The 19,962-nt window shown below is 36.2% G+C and overlaps 4 protein-coding genes across 5 annotated transcripts in view; 1 reads left to right on the plus strand and 3 right to left on the minus strand.

Moving 5' to 3' along the window:
* Positions 1-229: 229 nt before the first annotated feature.
* Positions 230-3,840, minus strand: LOC107756432 (tetratricopeptide repeat protein 9C-like). Its single transcript, XM_016573532.1, has 5 exons — positions 3,829-3,840; positions 2,965-3,331; positions 2,002-2,053; positions 1,668-1,798; positions 230-682 (listed from the first exon to the last, which is right to left on the minus strand). The coding sequence occupies exons 1-5, from the start codon at positions 3,838-3,840 to the stop codon at positions 534-536; spliced, it is 711 nt and encodes a 236-aa protein (XP_016429018.1). The 3' UTR covers positions 230-533.
* A 1,021-nt stretch (positions 3,841-4,861) lies between these two features.
* LOC107756433 (transmembrane protein 179-like) lies at positions 4,862-6,570 on the plus strand. The gene is made up of 4 exons (XM_016573533.1): positions 4,862-4,884; positions 4,926-5,063; positions 5,310-5,388; positions 5,503-6,570. Exons 1-4 carry the CDS (start codon positions 4,862-4,864, stop codon positions 5,707-5,709), a joined length of 447 nt encoding a protein of 148 aa, XP_016429019.1. The 3' UTR covers positions 5,710-6,570.
* Positions 6,571-7,015: 445 nt separating this feature from the next.
* Positions 7,016-15,896, minus strand: LOC107756498 (sideroflexin-5-like). Its single transcript, XM_016573649.1, has 14 exons — positions 15,742-15,896; positions 13,368-13,436; positions 13,092-13,169; positions 12,988-13,014; positions 12,856-12,910; positions 11,954-11,979; positions 11,639-11,692; positions 11,311-11,367; positions 10,980-11,045; positions 10,683-10,773; positions 8,713-8,828; positions 8,452-8,537; positions 8,076-8,193; positions 7,016-7,388 (listed from the first exon to the last, which is right to left on the minus strand). Exons 1-14 carry the CDS (start codon positions 15,796-15,798, stop codon positions 7,311-7,313), a joined length of 978 nt encoding a protein of 325 aa, XP_016429135.1. The 5' UTR covers positions 15,799-15,896; the 3' UTR covers positions 7,016-7,310.
* A 1,708-nt stretch (positions 15,897-17,604) lies between these two features.
* The window catches only part of LOC107756499 (rab11 family-interacting protein 1-like), a 17,803-nt gene continuing 15,445 nt past the window's right edge, over positions 17,605-19,962 (minus strand). For both annotated transcript variants that reach the window (XM_016573650.1, XM_016573651.1), the window contains one exon: positions 17,605-19,232. In XM_016573650.1, coding sequence (XP_016429136.1) covers positions 18,972-19,232 — 261 coding nt within the window. In that variant the 3' untranslated portion in view covers positions 17,605-18,971. The remainder of the gene's footprint in view (positions 19,233-19,962) is intronic.

The following is a 19,962-nucleotide window of genomic DNA, read 5'->3' on the forward strand; positions in this document are numbered from 1 at the left end:
ACAATAGGATTACATGAGATCTCACATACAAAAATCTGCTGTCATAGACATTAAATGTATTCTCACAGCATTTCCATAATCATATTAGCATAATCCATTAACAATCGAACAACAGCTTTTGAGCATTCGGTTTCAAATGGCAAATAAATTATGCATAGAGTGCTTTCAAAAAAATATTTATTAGGATGACTAAACAAAAGACGAGAACTTTCATCTGAAAATAAAAATAAAAACACAGATACACAACTGGAAGAAACTGAATGCAAAACAGAAGCAGCTAGACAGTGTATTAGCCACACAAGACCAGAGTACAATGCATTTTAAGTGCATTAAAATTCTCGTTCAAGCTGCCACGTTGCACCAGATTTCAGCCACACATCCAATCCTGCTACTGGACCTTCAACACCAGTAAATGCCATATGTAGCAAATGATCCATGCCCTGAAGCAAAACATCCCACTTGCCTCCTGGTGACGACAGCTCAAGCTTCATTTAACTCGATGTATGTTCCTGCCAAGTCGTGCATTTGTCCGTTTAGACCAATTTCTGGGTCTTCTCCTCTGCTAACTGCTCCTCACCCCGTTTCTGCTTGCTGAACATGCCTTTGTACAGTGCCTTCTCGTTCTGATAGTCTTGGCTGAGTCTCTCCTCCACTCGCTGCAGCTGTTTCTTTACATCAGGATCTGAGAAATGGATAACAGGGCAATATGAATGCCTCATTATTTCCAATCTAAGCACTGACCTAAACTTTGAATACAGATGTGAAACAGCAGTTCAATCGAAGACTGTTTGATCTTACTGACTCTTAAGAAAATGGATGCATCCACAAAATGTAACAACACAACACTGCATTACATAACGGGCTCCCACACTGTATTCCCTTGTGAAAACTGTAGCTGAAAATCCCTGGCAGCTTTATCTCTGGGTTTTTTTTTTCCTGTCATGCTTTCTGACACGCACATTTAAACGTATGCACACATACACTTTTTTATTTAATAGGACAAGCAAACTTGTGAAGATAGGCACCAGATAAACCAAAATAAATAAGTCTGCGGAATACTGTGGAAAATTTGTGTAACTTATCAAATGACCAGCCCAGTAATATTTAATGGGAACCCTGTGTCTGGCTTCTTTTCAGCAAGCAGTGTTATATCAAATCATATGATTGCCATATGATTATCATTGCACACTTTCAATCTGTATAGCATGCTGAGAATGTTCACTTATTCTGTGTGGCATTTAACCGTGCTTAGATGGCTGTTCACACAGGACACATTCTTGCATTTAAATATAGCTGAAGGAGCAGAAGAGAATGCAGGGGTCTTGTGACATGTTTTTTTAACTATTTTTAACTTGACTTTGCTCATGGCATGAGACACTGAAAAAATAGCTAGACAAAAGCAAATATCTGACACCCACATGGACAGAGATAATTAAAATATTACGTAGACAGAATGCAGTAAGTGAACGACCCACTGCTCTTTTGATTTTTTTCTCAGCTAGATATCCGTGTTTATATCATAACGATAATTTGACAAACTGAATCCAGCTAAATCAATTGGTTCCCCTAACTCAACTTGGTAACCCCTAAGAGAGCTCTGGCGACCCCTGGTGCAGGTTGACGAATGATCAAACAGACAAGAAAGGTGGGATGTGGTAGGTTTTTACCGTTAGGTTTCCCCCTGCTGGCCTGTGTGAGGTAATGTCGAGCAGTCTGAGCATCACCCAGCTCTAATGAGGCCACTCCAGCTCTGTAGAGGGCCTTAATGTCACCTGACCTCCACTGGAGCACTTTCAGACTGTACTCTAACACAGTGGTTCCCAACCCTGGTCCTGGAGGCACCCCAACACTGCACGTTTTGCATGTCTCCTTAATCGAACACACCTGATTCCGGTCATCAGCTCATTAGTAGAGACTCCAAGACCTGAAACTGGTACGTCAGAGAAAGGAGACATGCAAAATGTGCAGTGTTGGGGCGCCTCCAGGACCAGGGTTGGGAACCACTGCTCTAACACACGGGCATAGTCCACCAGCTCTCGCTGCAGCAGACATGCTGTGAAACACACAAATAGGTAAAGAGGAGAATGCTTTCCCAGATAAGATTTACAAACACTGCCATTCAATACTTTGTCATCAGTAAGATTTTTGAAAGAAGTCTCTTATGCCCACGAAGGCTTTATTTGGTCAAAAACAAAGTAAAAACAGTGATATTGTGAAATACTATTAAAATCTCAAATACATTGTAAAGTCTAATTTATTCCTGTGAAGGCAAGCTACATGCTTGCATACATTTTTCTGATGAATCTTTGAAGAACAGAAAGTTAAAAAGAACTATTTATTTGAAATGGAAATCTTTTGTAAGATTATAAATCCCTTTACTGTCACTTTTGAGTTTAGTGTGTCCTTGCTGAATACAAGTATACATTTCTTTCAAAAGACCACAAAGTTTTGAATGGTAGTGTTTAATAAAGCAAGATCTCTTCTGCTATGGGTTATCATGAGATCAAGGACAAAGTTCACACGATTTTGTTTCCTACTTCTCATATGATTAACTGCTATGGTTAGAGGTTTTAATGTGGTCAATATGATGAGATGCCAGCAAAGAGTGAGAGCAAATAACAGCATCCTAGTTATGGGGGTAAAATATATGGAAACTGTTTTGCTGAGATAGACACAAATGGAGGGATTTGGTTCGGAGGTTTCAAACCAATAGGAAATGGTTAAACCAAAGGGTATGATAATGCATGACAGATAATAATACTATGATAATGCATGACCAGTGATGATACCGAGCCTAGCCTGCCCAGTAAGAAACTGTTCCTATAAACGTGCTTAAAAACGCACAGAAATTAGTGTTTGGAAAAAAGTGCCTGCAAAATTATTACACTTTAGTGTTGTTTAATTCAGTACCAAAGCATTACTACCTCACACCGCCACAGTATCTTTTTTGGAAGAAATGCAAACCTGTTAAATTGTTATAGCAGTCTACTTGAGTGCTCCTCAGCAGGTCCTCCTGCGACTGGCTCAGTTTAGGCACCTGAGCCATAAACTCTTGCAGGGCAGAGGTCACCTCACCCGAGTCCAGGCCACGGAGAACGAGCAAAACACGATGATAACGTCCAATGGCAGTGCGCACATTTTTCTCCCGGTAGAATGCATTCCCTTCCGTCTTTAATCGAACTGCCTCCTGGAGCTGCGACTCCAAACGGGAACCAGATGATTCTCCAGTGGCTCTCAAACATGACGATGCACCAGCCTCTGCCCCATCATCCCCTGCAGTAGAACCTAAAACATGCCAAACATAACCAAAATAAGAGTTGACAACACAAAACTACTGCATTTTAACCCTATATGTAGCCACAGCATCTGCATCAGGAGACCAGTCTGTCAATTCATTATATGCTGGTTTTAGAAGATTCAGAAAGGTCTCCCATCCTGGCCAAGCCAAACCAGTGTATATCTGGTCTTCCAGTATGACCAGATAAGAAGTCCCCTAGTCCTTTTTAAAACAATAAGCAGAGAGACAAACTAACACCAGCAAACCACCTTAGGCTGCTTTTCCCAACAGAACACTGATCCCTTTCATGTTCATTCATTAGGTGTGTAGTAGACAGTTTTAAACGCTTACTAATAAATAAATAAATCAAATCAAACACGCTCATGAAATCTAAGTACATATAACAGAACTCACATCATTGAAAAAGTCGTAACTTTTTGAAACTTAAACACATTTCAATGAATTTGAACTGCGCCCAGCACAGCATGCAGCCTCGCCTAGATTTTATCACATAGAAAAGGAAACAACACGTCAAGTATCTTTTTTATAACCTTTTTGTCCATTGCGTTTAAAGCTTTAAAAGGGTTGCAGTCTGCTTAGAAGTCAGTTTAATGAAGAAAATATTGTTGGGACACTAAAGAAACAAATCTTTGACATTCTTCTTCGTGGTTGTTATGGTTGCACCATTGCATTTGGCAATACTACCTCCTACCGGTAGAATATTAATAGCGCAAACTCATATGAGCAATTTACATAATCTACATCCTATACATAATCTATGATCTACATCTTTAAAAATGAATGAACTAATGATTTTTAAAAATACTACACATGTAACACACAAGGAAACAAAAACACACAAGAAAAACACATCCATATATAAATTAAAATGATATAATTATTTTAAATATGTACATAATTTAAAATATTTATATAATATAAACATAAAAAATAATGTAGAAAAAAAACAAAAACAAAAAAACAACGGAAAACACTGACAAGTAGAGAAAAATAGATCCTCATGAATAGGGCAATCACTATAACATGTTTTATTGTGTTGTGGGAATCTGTCACATTTTTATTATTAGTTAAATAGAGAAGTGAGTCTGTTTGAACGAAAAAAAAAGTTAGAGAGTAGAATTTTAAAACTTCGGTTGGTGGAAAAAAATATACCAAACAAAAGAAATCCGATATACGTTTCTATCTGGACCCAGGCCCGGTACTAGGCTCGCTGGACTGGGGGGGGCAATCAGAAATTGTGGTAGGGCAGCACTTTCTAGGGTAATATATTCATAGTTTACTTTTATTTACTCAATTTTCAGTCTTGCATTTTGTGTCTGTGTGAGTGCAGAAATGTTAAATATATGTTAAATATGTGTGTAGACAATATTAAGTGAATCAAGCGAATCACACCCACTGCTCCGGGTGTGTTCACAGTGTGTGTTTGTGCACTTTGGATGGGATAAAAGCAGAGCACCAATATACACATACAGTATACACACACACACACACATATATATATATACATACATATATATATACACACACACAGAATATATATATATATATATATGGAATAATTATATGGTCATTGGAGAGACCAACCTGCATGATCCATTGGTATTCATTTTCCCTCCTTTTCCTGCAGCACGCTCTTCTCTGCCTTCCTCACGCTGCTGCTGAGTCTGTGTGTGCTCTTCCTCTCTGGAGGGGCCAGTGTTACTCTCACCCTGGGCCTGGTGTCCTGGTGCAACACGGTTACGGACCACAACACCAGACCCTACAGGTACACAAACCTTTAAATCTATAAGCTGACAGGAAGACTGTTTGTGTAGCACTTTACACAATACATATAGTTTCAAAGCAGCTTTAGAGACTTGATTATGGTCCAAAATCATAAAAAGCATGCTGAATTCATATTTAATAAAAAAATACAATGTATACTGTTGAATACACGTTTCATTGATGAATGAAATGCCTACATAATGTTGTCACATAGTGATGTATTGAATGATTCTCTCTGTCTCTGCAGTTGTGCTGAGTCACAGTCTGTTCCTCTATATCTGGACGTTGAGACCTCCTCGTTCTACTCTGAGCTCAATTGTGCACAGGTAAAGGAGAAATTGAAGTAACTTGTAGTTTGTTTTGAGATCTGTGGCTCAGTTCAACAAAACATGCATATTTTACATGGAAACACATTATTGTAAGCGTGTCTCTCTTTGCAGATCTCTCTGTGGTGTGTAACGGCTCTGTGGTTGGCTCACTCTATTTTGTCCTTCCTGAGGCTCTATCATTCTCACAGTCAGCAGATCAGCAGACCGTGTTTATCCAGGGAGAAGGAACTCCTCCTGGGCCAAACTCAAGTGGAGTGTCCCATTCATCATCCACATCCACACTCGCACCCTTCACACACTCCCAGTGTTTTTATTTAGCCATTTAGTGTTCATAGAAGTTGCACTTTGAGGTTGATCTAAGGCCAGTTTTATTGATGGGAAAGACTGGTCCAAGATTAGCGTAAAAGGGAATTAACTTCTAATCTAAACAGACAATCCCCACAGTTCTCATGCATGTTACACCTCAGTAATCGGAATTAGCCTTGGTTTTATCTATTCGTTACTTTTTATGCATTTGTTAAGAAGTTTTTGTCATGTAGCTTAGTGCTTACATTGAGGTAAAATGTTTTGCGTGCACCCATTTATAACTTTGCCATAACAAATGACAAAGGATTCTCAAATATATATGATATATTGCACTATTAATGCATTGCTCTTGCATATGCAAGATATCATCTAACTTTATATGTTCAGCCATATAATGTGAATTTTAAGTGAATGGGAAGGAAAGACTAGCCCGTTGCATGTGCTCAAGTCTGACCCATGCTTGTTTTGTACTGTGTACTTTTTGCATAGCCAATGGTACTGCCACTCAAACCAGACGTTCTCTTACTAATCTGGTAAGGTTTCTTATATGAAGCTGTTTGCGTTGATGCAAGCTCCTGGTTCAAAATCCACTTTTGCTGAATATTGCATTGTGTAATTTATGTGATGGAAATTCAAAGACAAGGAGAAGCTGAAAAAACAAGAATGTTGCTCATCCTTTTTGAATCTGGAACCTTTGACCTGGAGGACTGTTGTGAAACACAAACAGTTGAATAAGAAACAGGAGGGAGATGAGAGAGAAATGTTCATTTATGGTTTGGAAATGTGATGATGCTTGTGTTTTTTACTGCTGTTTGTATCCATTATGTCCTATTTATAAGCTCTTTTCACTTGAGTAAAGGTAATAGTACATGGTGTCTTGATCTGAAAGTTGGTCAACAAAAAATTACTAAAATAAAATATTCAAAGTAAAATGGCAAAAACATGGTAAAAGCAAACAGAGAAAACAAAAGAAAATATATTAATCAAAATTATGTTATGAAACAAATTAATAAAATGTTAATACCAGACTATAAAAATATGAATTGTTTAAATAAACCACATAGTCTCAAAAACAGTACAATTTTCAAACATATATTTGTGTCAATATTGCAATATAAATAGTTTTAAAATGTTAATACTTAAGGACTTAACTCTGTACCAGTACATATAAAAACAACAAGAAATAAACTTTTTTTTCCAGGTATTTGGAAAATATTAAGTGTGACATGCCAATAAACAGTTAATTGCAATGACATTTTCATTAAAGTGCATTCACTGACCGTATAATATAATTTAAAATTTAAAGCTGCACCTAACTACCCTTATTATTTATAATTTGTTTGATCAACATTAATGTATTTATTAATATATATAAAATCATGTAATATAAGGCCTTGTTTCCTCCCTGTCATAGTTGTCAGTAAAATGGTCAATACTGTCATTATTACTTTATCAACGGTTTCTATAAAACTGATAAATGGCTCAGCAGTAAAGGAAAGGGTTAGCTGGTTACTATTGCTCAGAATGCATTTTCCTCCTCAATACGGTTTGCACCTGTTATGCTACATGTCCTTGGCAATCTTAGACAGCTGATTAAACTTCTCTGTCTTTCATCACAGTCCCTTGTTGTAAGTCAGCACCTTGCAATCTGTTGCCATGGCAATTTCCGGCTCAAGGTGAGATGCCTCGATCTGTGAGGAGCAAAGAATGATTAGCAAGCAATTCCCTGCTAAAATATTTATTATTCAGAACACACACACACACACACATCTGAAAAGATTAATGGCAAGAGGTCGACAGACAAAATTAAACCTGCTGCAGCAATTGTTTGCTGTAGAGGAATAGGGGAAGTGATGCAGGTGTTGCTGCAGTACCTCTGACATCTGTGGGAAGAGACTGATAGCCAGCGGCAAGGACAGACCAAAGACTGCCAGACATACTAAACTGTGCACAGGCAGCAGCATCCTGCGATGGGCCTGCCTCCATACTTTTCCAAGAAGGCCATTATGATTGGTGGAAGGACAAAGATTGGCAGTGGTAGGGCTACTCGCGTTAGTGCTGTTTCTATCAGTGCCTGAAAAGAAAAAAAGAACTTTTGAAAATTCATATAACAGTGCAACATGGCTAGTAAGAATACAATTTTGCATTGATTTAAAAATAAAACACTATTAACAAAAAAACATTTTAGGCAAAAAAAGCTATCAACAAATTGAAGTGGAGAGTCCCAACTGTATAACTAACATACGCACATGTTTGGCAGCTATTCGTGAGGATCCCACTACATTCCCGTTGCTGTCTAACACATCTATTCCCTCAGACAGCTCATTGTGTCTCATCAGAGCCACGTTACAGATGTTCGCACTGGCTGAGAGCAGTACCTCTGACATCTGTGGGAAGAGACTGATAGCCAGCGGCAAGGACAGACCAAAGACTGCCAGACATACTAAACTGTGCACAGGCAGCAGCATCCTGCGATGGGCCTGCGTCAGAGGAAGCCTGGCGGAGGACAGTAATAACAGACTCTCATGACTGTTTTTGTAGCTATTAAACTATTTAATTATCATTTAGAGAATTAATTACAATTAAAATTATAATTAATAATATATTACTAATGTTATATAATAATATAATGTTAAATATATATATATATATATATATATATAATATTGAATATTAATCATATTAAATAACATAATTAAATATTCCCATTCAGAAATTAATTTAAATGCAAGTGAAGAAAAAGTAACTCCATACTTTTCCAAGAAGGCCATTATGATTGGTGGAAGGACAAAGATTGGCAGTGGTAGGGCTACTCGCGTTAGTGCTGTTTCTATCAGTGCCTGAAAAGAAAAAAAGAACTTTTGAAAATTCATATAACAGTGCAACATGGCTAGTAAGAATACAATTTTGCATTGATTTAAAAATAAAACACTATTAACAAAAAAACATTTTAGGCAAAAAAAGCTATCAACAAATTGAAGTGGAGAGTCCCAACTGTATAACTAACATACGCACATGTTTGGCAGCTATTCGTGAGGATCCCACTACATTCCCGTTGCTGTCTAACACATCTATTCCCTCAGACAGCTCATTGTGTCTCATCAGAGCCACGTTACAGATGTTCGCACTGGCTGAGAAGTAAAACATATCTTAATGATGACCATCCATGCTAAACAAAACATGACATCCAGTTTCTGTGAAAGGTCATTTGTGACTCTGCACCACAAAACCAGTCTTAAGTGTCAATTTTTCGAAATTGAGATTTATACATCATATGAAAGCTGAATAAATAAACTTTCTATTGATGTATGGTTTATTAGGATAGGACAATATTTGGCCGAGATACAACTATTTGAAAATCTGGAATCTAAGGCTGCAAAAGAAATCTAAATATTAAGAAAATCACCTTTAAAGTTATTCAAATGAAGTTCTTAGCAATGCATATTACTAATCAAAAATGACGTTTTGATATATTTATGGTAGGAAATTTACAAAATATCTTCATGGAACATGATCTTTACTTAATATCCTAATGATTTTTGGCATAAAAGAAATGATTTTTAGCATAAAAGAAAAATCTATCATTTTGACCCATACAATGTATTTTTGGCTATTGCTACAAATATACCCCAGCGACTTAAGACTGGTTTTGTGCTCTAGGGTCACATTTGTTCATCAACATAGATTCCACCACATGGACAGGTAAAAAAAAAATTAAAATAGCCTGATACAATATTCATTTGATGTGTCTAAGAATTCCCAGTTGAATCTGCAATTTACTCGGTTCTAGTTGTTTTTCAGAAATTTTTACCACAGTAATAGACCCCACCCCTTTGACAGCTTTATTTGGGGTTCGTCCAGAAAATGTTTAACTGACAGCTTTAGAGATGAATAATATTGCACTTTGCACATCTCCCCCAACCTATCGTCAATGAGTTTTTGACCTACTTTTTGCCCTCAACCTTGAAAATGTTAAATTCGAAGTCAGAATGAAACCCGATATTTTCATAAAATCTTGGAGCCCCTTTTTAAATTACTTTAAGGAGACAGGGTCTGGATAAAGTTTTTTCCTCCCTTTGTTTATTTTGATGTTTAATGTATAAGCATATATTGCTGTGATTATATGTTTATATGTGGGCATGTACTACATTTTTAATTCTATTTTTTTTTTTCACTTTCCTAATTTTGTAACAATTCGATGCTCGTATTGTACCTTGAGATATTTATTTGTTTTTTAGTAATAAATAATAAATTAAAATAAAACAGCTGTTCTAATAATCTTGGATAAATATGCATCACGGTTTCTACTAAAATATCAAGCAGCACAACTGTATTTAACATTGCCTATAATAAGAAATGTTGCTTGAGCATCAAATCAGCAGATTAGAATGATTTCTGAAGGACCATGTGACAGTAAAGTAATGGCTGCTGAAAATAATTACAGGAAAAAATTACACTTTAAAATAAATGTGACCCAGGACCACAAAATCTGTCTTAAGTGTCAATTTTTCGAAATTGAGATTTATAAATCATCTGAAAGCTGAATAAATAAGCTTTCCATTGATGTATGGTTTGTTAGGATAGGACAATATTTGGCCGAGATACAACTATTTGAAAATCTGGAAACATGAACTTTACTTAATATTCTAATGATTTTTAGCATAAAAGAAAAATCTATCATTTTGACCCATACAATGTATTTTTGGCTATTGCTACAAATATACCCCAGCGACTTAAGACTGGTTTTGTGCTCCAGGGTCACAAATTTAAAAAGAAAACTGTTAATTAAATTGTAATGATATTTCACAATATTACTATTTTGCTGTATGACTGATCAAATAAATCCAAATATTACTGACCCCAAACTTATGAGCAGTATTTTATGTGTTATGCTTCCATACTGACAGCAGGGGGAGCTTCGTGCAATGCAGAAGAGTGTAGGACTGCGGAGTCAAGCGAAATGCTGTCTCTGTGTAAGGACATACCTACAGCAGGGAAAGGGATAAACCTCTGTATCAACAGCCTGGTGGCAGGGTTACATTTGCTGGATTTCTCGAGAAGTACATTCAGTCCCACCTACAGTAAGACAGAATATTACAGGAGAATTTAAATGACATTTACAAGTGAAACATTACTTAAGATGTTATAGTAGTATATTAGAACACTAAGGGGTATTAACCATTTTATAATCATAAATAAATATTCTTAAAAATTATTTTCATATCAAACATTAAACATTTTAATAATAAATCTCAAACAAAACTTGCTCATCACTGACTTACTGCAATAGAAACAGCGCTGGTGACGGCTCCCACATATCCCTGAATAAACTTTGAGGTTGGTGTTGGCTAAAGGTCAAATCGGGGGGGAAAACAATCATCAACATCCAGGTGTAGCAAATGTACCACTTGTGCATTGTGCATCGAAAAAACACTCTGAGGTTGTGAACCGCAGTCAGATGCAGAGCAGACGTCTGGCCCTCGGGACACAACAATGATCATTCAAATGGAATCAAGAAGAGGAAACGCTTCACTGAATGACCATCTGCAGCCGCAATGCAATAGTTCAACCTCAAAAACTTGACCTGAATTGAAAGAGCATTTCAGACCGTACCTTTGTGGCATTGCGGTTGGCGTAGTTCACACAAGCGTTGTGACTCTGGTTGAGCCACTGTAGAAGAGAAATTCTCAATTAGCCCGACAGTCACTTGAATTATTGGTTGATTATTCTTGAATTACTCTGTCAAATTATGACTGATTTGATTTTCTATGAAGTCAGCTTCTGGTAAAAGGCAAATATATAGGAAATCTAATGAATTAGGACTACTTTAGTCTAATTACGTATTTCTAACTGTGAAACAGTGGCTGTTGGGATACTGACGAAGCAGCGTTTAAGCTTCCTGGCACTGAGGCGCTCAAATGATGGGAACAAGCCACTTTACCTGCCAGAACACAGTAGAGGCCAAAGTCTGGTTTGGAAGGAGAAGACCAACAACCTGCAAGAAAATCAACTTCTGATAACAATTGATCTAGTAAGCTGGGCATACAGCAACACGCTGGTTAATCATTTACACCTATCTCTAGAAACAAAGGTTTATTACAATGCAGATTTCAACAGCTCTCATGCTTAGAAGATTTGGATGTGTCAACACTGCATGCATAATGACTGGCAAGGCTTCCTTCTCTCATATTTGCTCTGTCTGTGTGGTCTTTGTTTCGCTCTTTGATCTTTTTTTACAAGCAAACAGAAGACTTACGATTGGCGTTCCAAACGGCACATAGCCTGTGAAATGCATCCAGATAAAAGAAAGAGCAACAACAAATCAGAACTCAGAAATGAATCAGAACGGAGTACAAATAATCTCTATGGCTCTCCTCACCTCATTTGCATTTGTTTGTATATTTACAGTGTTGTGTTAGTATGGTGCATTTCTATGATTAATTTCATGGCATGACCAAACTACTGCACACATGCATAACTAATCACTGTTTTGGGGTGTACACATCCAGAATAACATCTATAATATAATTTTGCAGAAGTCTTAATTCCAGTTAAACTAACAAATAACAGAAAAGAACAGATATAGAGTTTCTATATAATTGCAATGTTTTAAAAAGAAGCCTCTTATGCTGACCAAGGCTGCATTTATTTGATAAAATAACAATTAATTTGATAAAATTGTAAAAACAGTAAAATTATGAAATATTATTTTAATGTAAAATAAAATTTTAGTTTTAACTTATTTAAAATATATTGTAAGATTTTTAAATGTTTCAAAATATTTTAAAATGTAATTTATTCTTATGACGGCAAAGCTGAATTTTCAGCAGCCATTACTCCAGTCTTCAGTGTCACGTGATCCTTCAGAAATCATTCTAATATGCTCATTCGTTGCGAACACTGGGAAAGAAACATTTGTGCTGCTTAATATTTTGTTGAAACTGTGATACGTTTTTTACAGGATTCTTTCTTCAAAAGAACTGCATTCATTTACAATATGATATTTTGTAACAATGTAAGTCTTTACTGACACTTGATCAGTTTAATGTATCCTTATATATATGAAAGGATCCTGAATAACATGTATGCATTTCTATTTGTGTATACAGTGATCATTTTATATTATTTAAATGCTTCTAACCCTCTCTATGCTCTTACCTGACATGCGGAAAGGCATGAAGATTTTTTCACCGGTATCGGGGTGAATGATGGCCTGAAAAGAGATGAGTCAGTGACTGTAATTCCAACCATCATTTAAAAGTGACAGTGAACAATGACCAGAAGACTGACCTGCTTCACCTTCTGAGCCTCCCAGAGCTCAACACAGAACACAGAACACAAGTCACTATATAAAGCACTTCACCACATATACTACATAAGTGTCCGAGATTCACCTGGTGATCTGTAATTCCTGGAGGAAGATTCCCTTGCTTAAAATCATCCAGGAGTTTGATACATTCTTTTAAACGACTCTATAAAAATAAAATCCGAAAGTATATAATATAGAACTCATCCAGAATTTTTAATTAGTTGATAAGAATCAACATACATTCTTTATAGACGTGACATAATTACAGTATATAAAAGAAAGGAAAGATCATTACAGGGTAAGAAGCAATGTGACTCACTGATTAATGTAACATAACATAACACAGACAAGATTTCCATACCTCCGTCACAAACAAAGTGGAAGGATCGATGATATCAATGAAATGTCTCAACCTGCCAAGAAATGTGCTCTGAGGAAGAAAAACATTCCTTCAGTTCCACAAACTTACATTCTTAGCCAGAACCTAAGATGCAAACAGGACAACCTCCTCACAGCACAAACCAAAACATGATTAAAACTTGCTGTCTTATACCTTCAACTGTCAAGAGCTGTTCTAAATTTAGTTTAGAGTTAGATTGAAATATTTTAGGGCTGCAATGACAACGCACTGACAGGTTGTGCAGAATGTGCTCAAAGGAGCGACGACTGCCTGCATCAACATTCCCACTGTCTCTGAACCCCAGGCAGCAATGCAAGCGGTTTTCTGAGAGCCAACTGTTTCAGAGGCCCGATGGTTGAGCATGCCAAGGGTTTCTTTGGCAAAGAACACAGTGTAAAAAAGCAGCTTCAATCAACTGCATCTAAATGATTTATCCAGGGGTAAGGCATACAAAAGCTGAAATCCATTTGACCTTACAATATATGGTGAAGAGAGCAAGAAAATCTGACTTTGCTCGGCTAATAATCCTATTTCTAGGCTACAGACACTTGCTTCAAAGCTGTTGCAGAGAGCCATGTGAGCACATGTCTGCTGGAGAAGACTTGTTAATTATGCATGTGTTTCTGCTCCCCAGAGAATATGCAACACAGTTAGCAGAGATGGAGCAGGAAGAAAACATACACCCATACCCTTCAGATGCATTGATTTCACCTAAAAACAGCAGCAATAAAAAAAGACAACTGTCTGCATTTGTCAAGTGCACTTGTGCTGGATTTTGCCATAACACCAATTCGATTTTGATTCAGCCTCAACAGAGAATGATGATAAAGACAGGGACAGACCACAGGCAAAAGACAGTATATTAGCACATATATTTTCAGAAATATCTTGGACCAGCTTGTCAGCGGGGCAGTGATCTTTTGTTTGGTTGTATTCCCTGTGGACCCAAAGCAGACTTATTTGGGCAGCATATGGCATAATAATCAGATGAAACTCATGACTGCATCAAAAAGAACACTGAGCGAAGTATTTCATTTGGATGCTTTCAGACAGAGACAATATACGGTATGTATATACGAGCAGACTAACAAAGGGAAGGCAGATTATACCTCGCCATTCTGCCCTCTAAGACAATGTTAATGTAAGGTTATTTTCAAATGAAGTACTGCAGTAATAATATTATGCTGAACATTTTTTAAAATTTAAATGTACATTGTAATTGACAGTATGCTTCAATATAAGCAAAACAGGTGTACTGAATACGACTGCAAAACTGACACGATTACAGTCACAATCAACCACAAATTTACACCGTTTTATGTGTTTACAACATTTTACAACATTATAATAAATAAAATATATATTTTTTAGAACATTTAGGTATTCAGAAAATCAATTCCAAATTGTTACTGAATTCATGTTATCATTAATGTACATATATTAAAAATACCTGAATCTACTATACTTCTGTATTCACATTTTTTAAAGTGTTCTTGAAATTTTAAATCAGATCCAGCATGATTATCCAGTGTTGTTCAGAACCAATATTGTCCAATATGGACATCAGAACTACCTATTGAAACATTACCATTAACAATTTTTTGACTGATTATCATTTATGACTGAATTCACAGTATAAATATATTGGAACACAATTCGGGTCTGAACGGGTTAATTCGGATGACTGCGGTGTTTCCATGGAGGCAACAGGACTTAAATAGATGGTCATTCATTTGCCCGACACGAGCGCGAGAGATCTCACAGATAACACAATTGATGAGACGATTATTTGCATTCGTTCAGCAAAAGCGACCCTATTTAAAAATGGGTTAAAACTTAAATACCCGAGTTCATCCTGTGTATAACAACATTTGTTTTAGAAAAAATAATAAAACCGGGAGGACAGGCAGTTTTTCAGAAAATATTATGAACTTTGACAGTGTCCCGCGAAATCACTCCCACGCAATGCAAAAATAAAAGTGACCAGTGAAATTGTATTCAACAGCTTTAAAAAAAAATAAAATCCTGCCCTACTAATTTCCTGCTATTTACTTATAAAAAGAAAAGCTGCTGTGCATGCATTTAATGTTTTATGGGGTTTCTAATATAACGGTGCTACCAAAACCTCTGTTACGCTGATCACGAACATCGGCCAGTTAAATTGCGATGAAGCAACGAGCAAAACATACAACGCAAAAAAAGGGTGAGAAATTGGTGACTTTCGCAGTACAGTGCTGGAGCAAAGGAAAGGTATCTACACACATTTGTTGTTTATCAACGCCCATCAAAGATGCCCAGACAAAGATGCACTTTAACATCGCGGCAAAATCTTTACCTGCTCGTAACGCGGTTTTCCCAGCTGAAACACCGGACAAGACGCAGATTCCGCCATCTCAGCAGCGCTGGAGTGAAGTTAAATAATAAAAAGGTCCATCAGACGGAATTTGTAAGAATAGTCAACTCGGGCACGAAACTAGTGAAGCAATAGCTCGCAGGGGTTCATGGGAAATGTAGTTTCCTGATGAACTCAAAGACAAAGCAGATAGAGCGCATTCCATCCACACCCACTGCAATTACAAAAGTCTGAAAGATATACATTCATCACAATGTTATTTTTAAAAATCTGCTGCTTTCTAACAACTTTGAAGTTGAGCAAAATAATTTACATCTAAAGAATTACGATGGTTTACACCAAATAAGACCTTTTAACCATAGAAATACATATCCATAAAAAAATAAACGAATGATTCTGAAATATCCTTTTGTTAAAACCTTTATACAAGTCTTGAATGGTTCAAATCATAAATTAATTAATGTAATGTTAAATAAGTTTAACCATTCATGAGATTTAGACGTATGTAATACAAAATACCTATAGGCTACAACAATAATCATTCAGAACGGATCATTCAGAATTAACTCCAAATATCATCCATGTGCATATATATCAGAGCCATAACCACAGATATTGTGAGGGGTATTCAGACAAATATTCAGATTAGCGGTTTTTCAATGGATGATTCTTAAAATATTAAATGTGTTCCACCCCCAGTCCTAAATATGAGGATTATGTAATAAAAAAGGTCACTGAAGGAGCAGAAAACATCTACCCAAGCAGTTAAAAATACTATCTCTTGAATAATTTAAAAATAGTCAATCTTGAATAATCACATTGAGGAGATGTGGTTGTTTTTATGATTCACAATCAACTGTATCATATATGAATCATAAAAATAACAATATCAGACAAATAAATGTTGTTGAGTGATGTTAGTTTGGTTTAAAATAAACATTAACATTTCCCCTTAGTTGCTCTTAAAACAGTATAGGCTTTTAACACTATGCCAATCAAGCCTACACTCAGGACATAACTACATTTAGGGAATATTTTGTGACAATATGTTTGTTCCACCAGAGACAATTGACTAAGAATGAGTTTCCTCTATCCCCATAGTAATTGTTAAAGATCAAATTTGCATTACTGTGGCATACTCATGTTAAAACAGGCAAAATGTCATTGCCATTCGACACTGAGCCCAAACAATGCAAGCAGAGACACTGTCAGTTTGAGCTTTGATTCCCACAACATTATTATTTTCATTCATTATGTACTTTTTACCAATAGACTGTTTTTATGCAATATACAAAATTTTGTTACTATTACAATTTAGTCTAACGTTCACAAAGTGGGCCAAGCACAAGTGAAGTACAATAAATAAACGTATTACTTCTTGTAAGTGCGGTAGTGCCACCCAGTGGCAATTAAATATATCACTACTGTGACTGTGGATGTGGATGTGAGAACCACCATACTGTTCAGGTTCAGATGAAGATGAAGCACAAATCTCATAAACCCATACAGGCCTTTATACAAGTCATTTATGTAAAGAACTCAAACAAAAACACTGCAAATGATTTTAAAACTTTATTTTAAAATAACTTTGAAAATGAAGCTGTTTGAAATAATTAGCAATAAATAAAACAAAATAAAAAATACAAATGTGAATGTTGTAAATAAATCCAGAGGCACACTGCAAAATGGAGATTAAAAGGCAAAATGAATCAGCAGCAATCTAGAATCACAGTGATACATGGTTCTTTCCTGCAACACATGCTGAAACTCGAACTATAAAAAAAAAAAGTTTTATATATATATATATTTATTTATTTATTTATTTATTTTTCCAGAATTTATTGTTGGTGATACACAAAATAATTGATGCCTTGAGTCAACAAAATGAACAGGAACCCTGTACTTTCTTTACGTCCAATACTGAGACATAGAACTGATGTTCTTGTATGACAGAATCTCATCTCATCAGCCTAATAAATCAGGAAACATCAACCAAGAAAACACTGAATACTGTATAATGAACAAAAGTCACATGTAACTTTATCTTTGAAAACAGAACAAAAACAATGGTATAAAACACAATCAGAATGAATATCAGAGAAAATCACTAAACACGATGAAGTTACAATGCAGTAAAACAAACAACAGATCTTCCATCGTTTTTTGTGGTTTAGAAAGCTTAGGCATTTGCATATCACTAAACTTGCTACTTTAGCAATCATCTAAGTATGCTACAGTGCTAAGGCTTCATGGATATCTTTTGTGTAGCATATATTAACTCAAGCTACAGCTTAGCAGGTTGTATTGCATAGCTTACATGTTTGCAGAGACAATCTCTGCTTTTGTGCGAGTGCTTGATGGAAGTGAGCATGCACTAATATCAGCGGTTCTATGAGGCAAAGCTGACTGGCTCAAGCACAACGGTTTTGCATTAAGGTGCGTTTAAAGCTATCAAGAAGTAAGATATTTATTTACATTTACATAATATTAAAGCAGTATTTTACATCAACTTTGACACAAGGTGTATTAGACTACATATTATGTATTAAATATTACTGTTTTAAATCTCTGGATTCATATCGAACAGTGTAATGTATTAGTTTTAATACCATGTGAATACCATGTCAATAAATCTGAAACAATATTTTCTTGAAATATGGACAGGACTGAGATATGGAAGTTTGACACATTAGTTGAGAAGTTTCAGAGTTTTTGTTTTTAGTGTTATTTTATCATTTTGTTCCAAATATGTCCAATTATGAGGAAAGATGAGTGTTAACGGTTAAAGAAGCCAATTAATAAAGGCAGTGCTTTTTTACTTGCATTTATGGATTTGTATAAATTTAGAGACAGTTTGTTTGACATTTTGAATGCATAAAGATCCCAGAACTTATTTCCTATTATGGAAATTAGCATATTTATGAAGACGACATATTTGTGTAGATTCTATGAATATTTACATCTACACGTGATCAACAAGATCTAATTATACATTCTTTTTTTTTTTTTTTAAACTTTTAACCACTGCCTTGTGCTCATAGCATGACTAGGAGTATGCTAAACCTCAATGATTGTGGATTTGGAAATCCAGTAAGAAGCATGCAAAGCTTTATCGTGTCTACGTGAATCTGGCAGTTTTGAAAGTTAACAGAGCATCACAAATGGCTTTAGAACAATATGAGGTGTTCTCGGGACGGAGCAGGTCACTGTAGTCATTTTGGTCTGGTGCGTACCTGCAGCAAGGTCGGCGTCTGTTCCATGATGCGCACCAGCAGCTTGTCAATGTAGTCCTCCAGGTCTCTGACCTGAACCTTCATCTTCTTCAGTTCGGCCTCACGTTTCTCCAATAACGCCACCTGCACCTCAGTTTCAGCCCGCTGCTTCTTGACATCCATTTCCTGCTGAAGCAGCAGAGCTATCAGCTCCATGTTAGTCATGTTCTGGTACTGAGCCCGAGCCTCCATCAGAGCCAGCTGCACAGGAAACAGGTACAGAATCATGAGAAGAACAGTAATGAGGTACTGTATCATGTAGAGAATAATGAACCAAAACTACTTCATTAAACGCTTCAGCTGATCTTTGATCACTTGTGCGTTCTTTCAATATCTTTATAAGTCCATATTCATTTTAATGCGACCCTAAATAACCTCTCAGATCAATATGCTTGTTTCAGTGTCTGCTTGTAATCTGTGTGCAGATTCCACTTTTCCAGAACCTGGGTCAAAGCATGCCTTCCAGCTCCTTATAGGTGCTGTGAAATGTTAGCAGTTTCACTAATCAGCCTAAATTAGACCTATGTTTAAAATGACTGACAAGCAGAAAATTCTGGATTCCATGGACCACTACGTTTTAGAAAGGGTAATCATTTACTTTCATGTATAAAGACAATTTTGATGTGTGGAAAAAAATGTTTTTAATATTTCAATATTTTAATACAACATTAAAATGCTATATTGAAGGAAATTATTAAAGGGGTCATATGATGTTGCTAAAAAATAAAATTATTTTGTGTATTTGGTGTAATGAAATGTGTTTAAGGTTCAAAAAACACATTATTTTCCACATACTGTACATTATTGTTTCTCCTCTATGCCTCGCCTTTCTGAAACACGTCGATTTTTACAAAGCTCATCGGTCTGAAAAGCGAGGTGTGCTCTGATTGGCCAGCTATCCAGTGCGTTGTGATTGGCCGAATACCTCAAG

The sequence above is a fragment of the Sinocyclocheilus rhinocerous genome, unplaced genomic scaffold (genome assembly GCF_001515625.1).
Source record: "Sinocyclocheilus rhinocerous isolate Xijiao unplaced genomic scaffold, SAMN03320098_v1.1 scaffold111, whole genome shotgun sequence".
NCBI classification, from domain to species: domain Eukaryota; kingdom Metazoa; phylum Chordata; class Actinopteri; order Cypriniformes; family Cyprinidae; genus Sinocyclocheilus; species Sinocyclocheilus rhinocerous.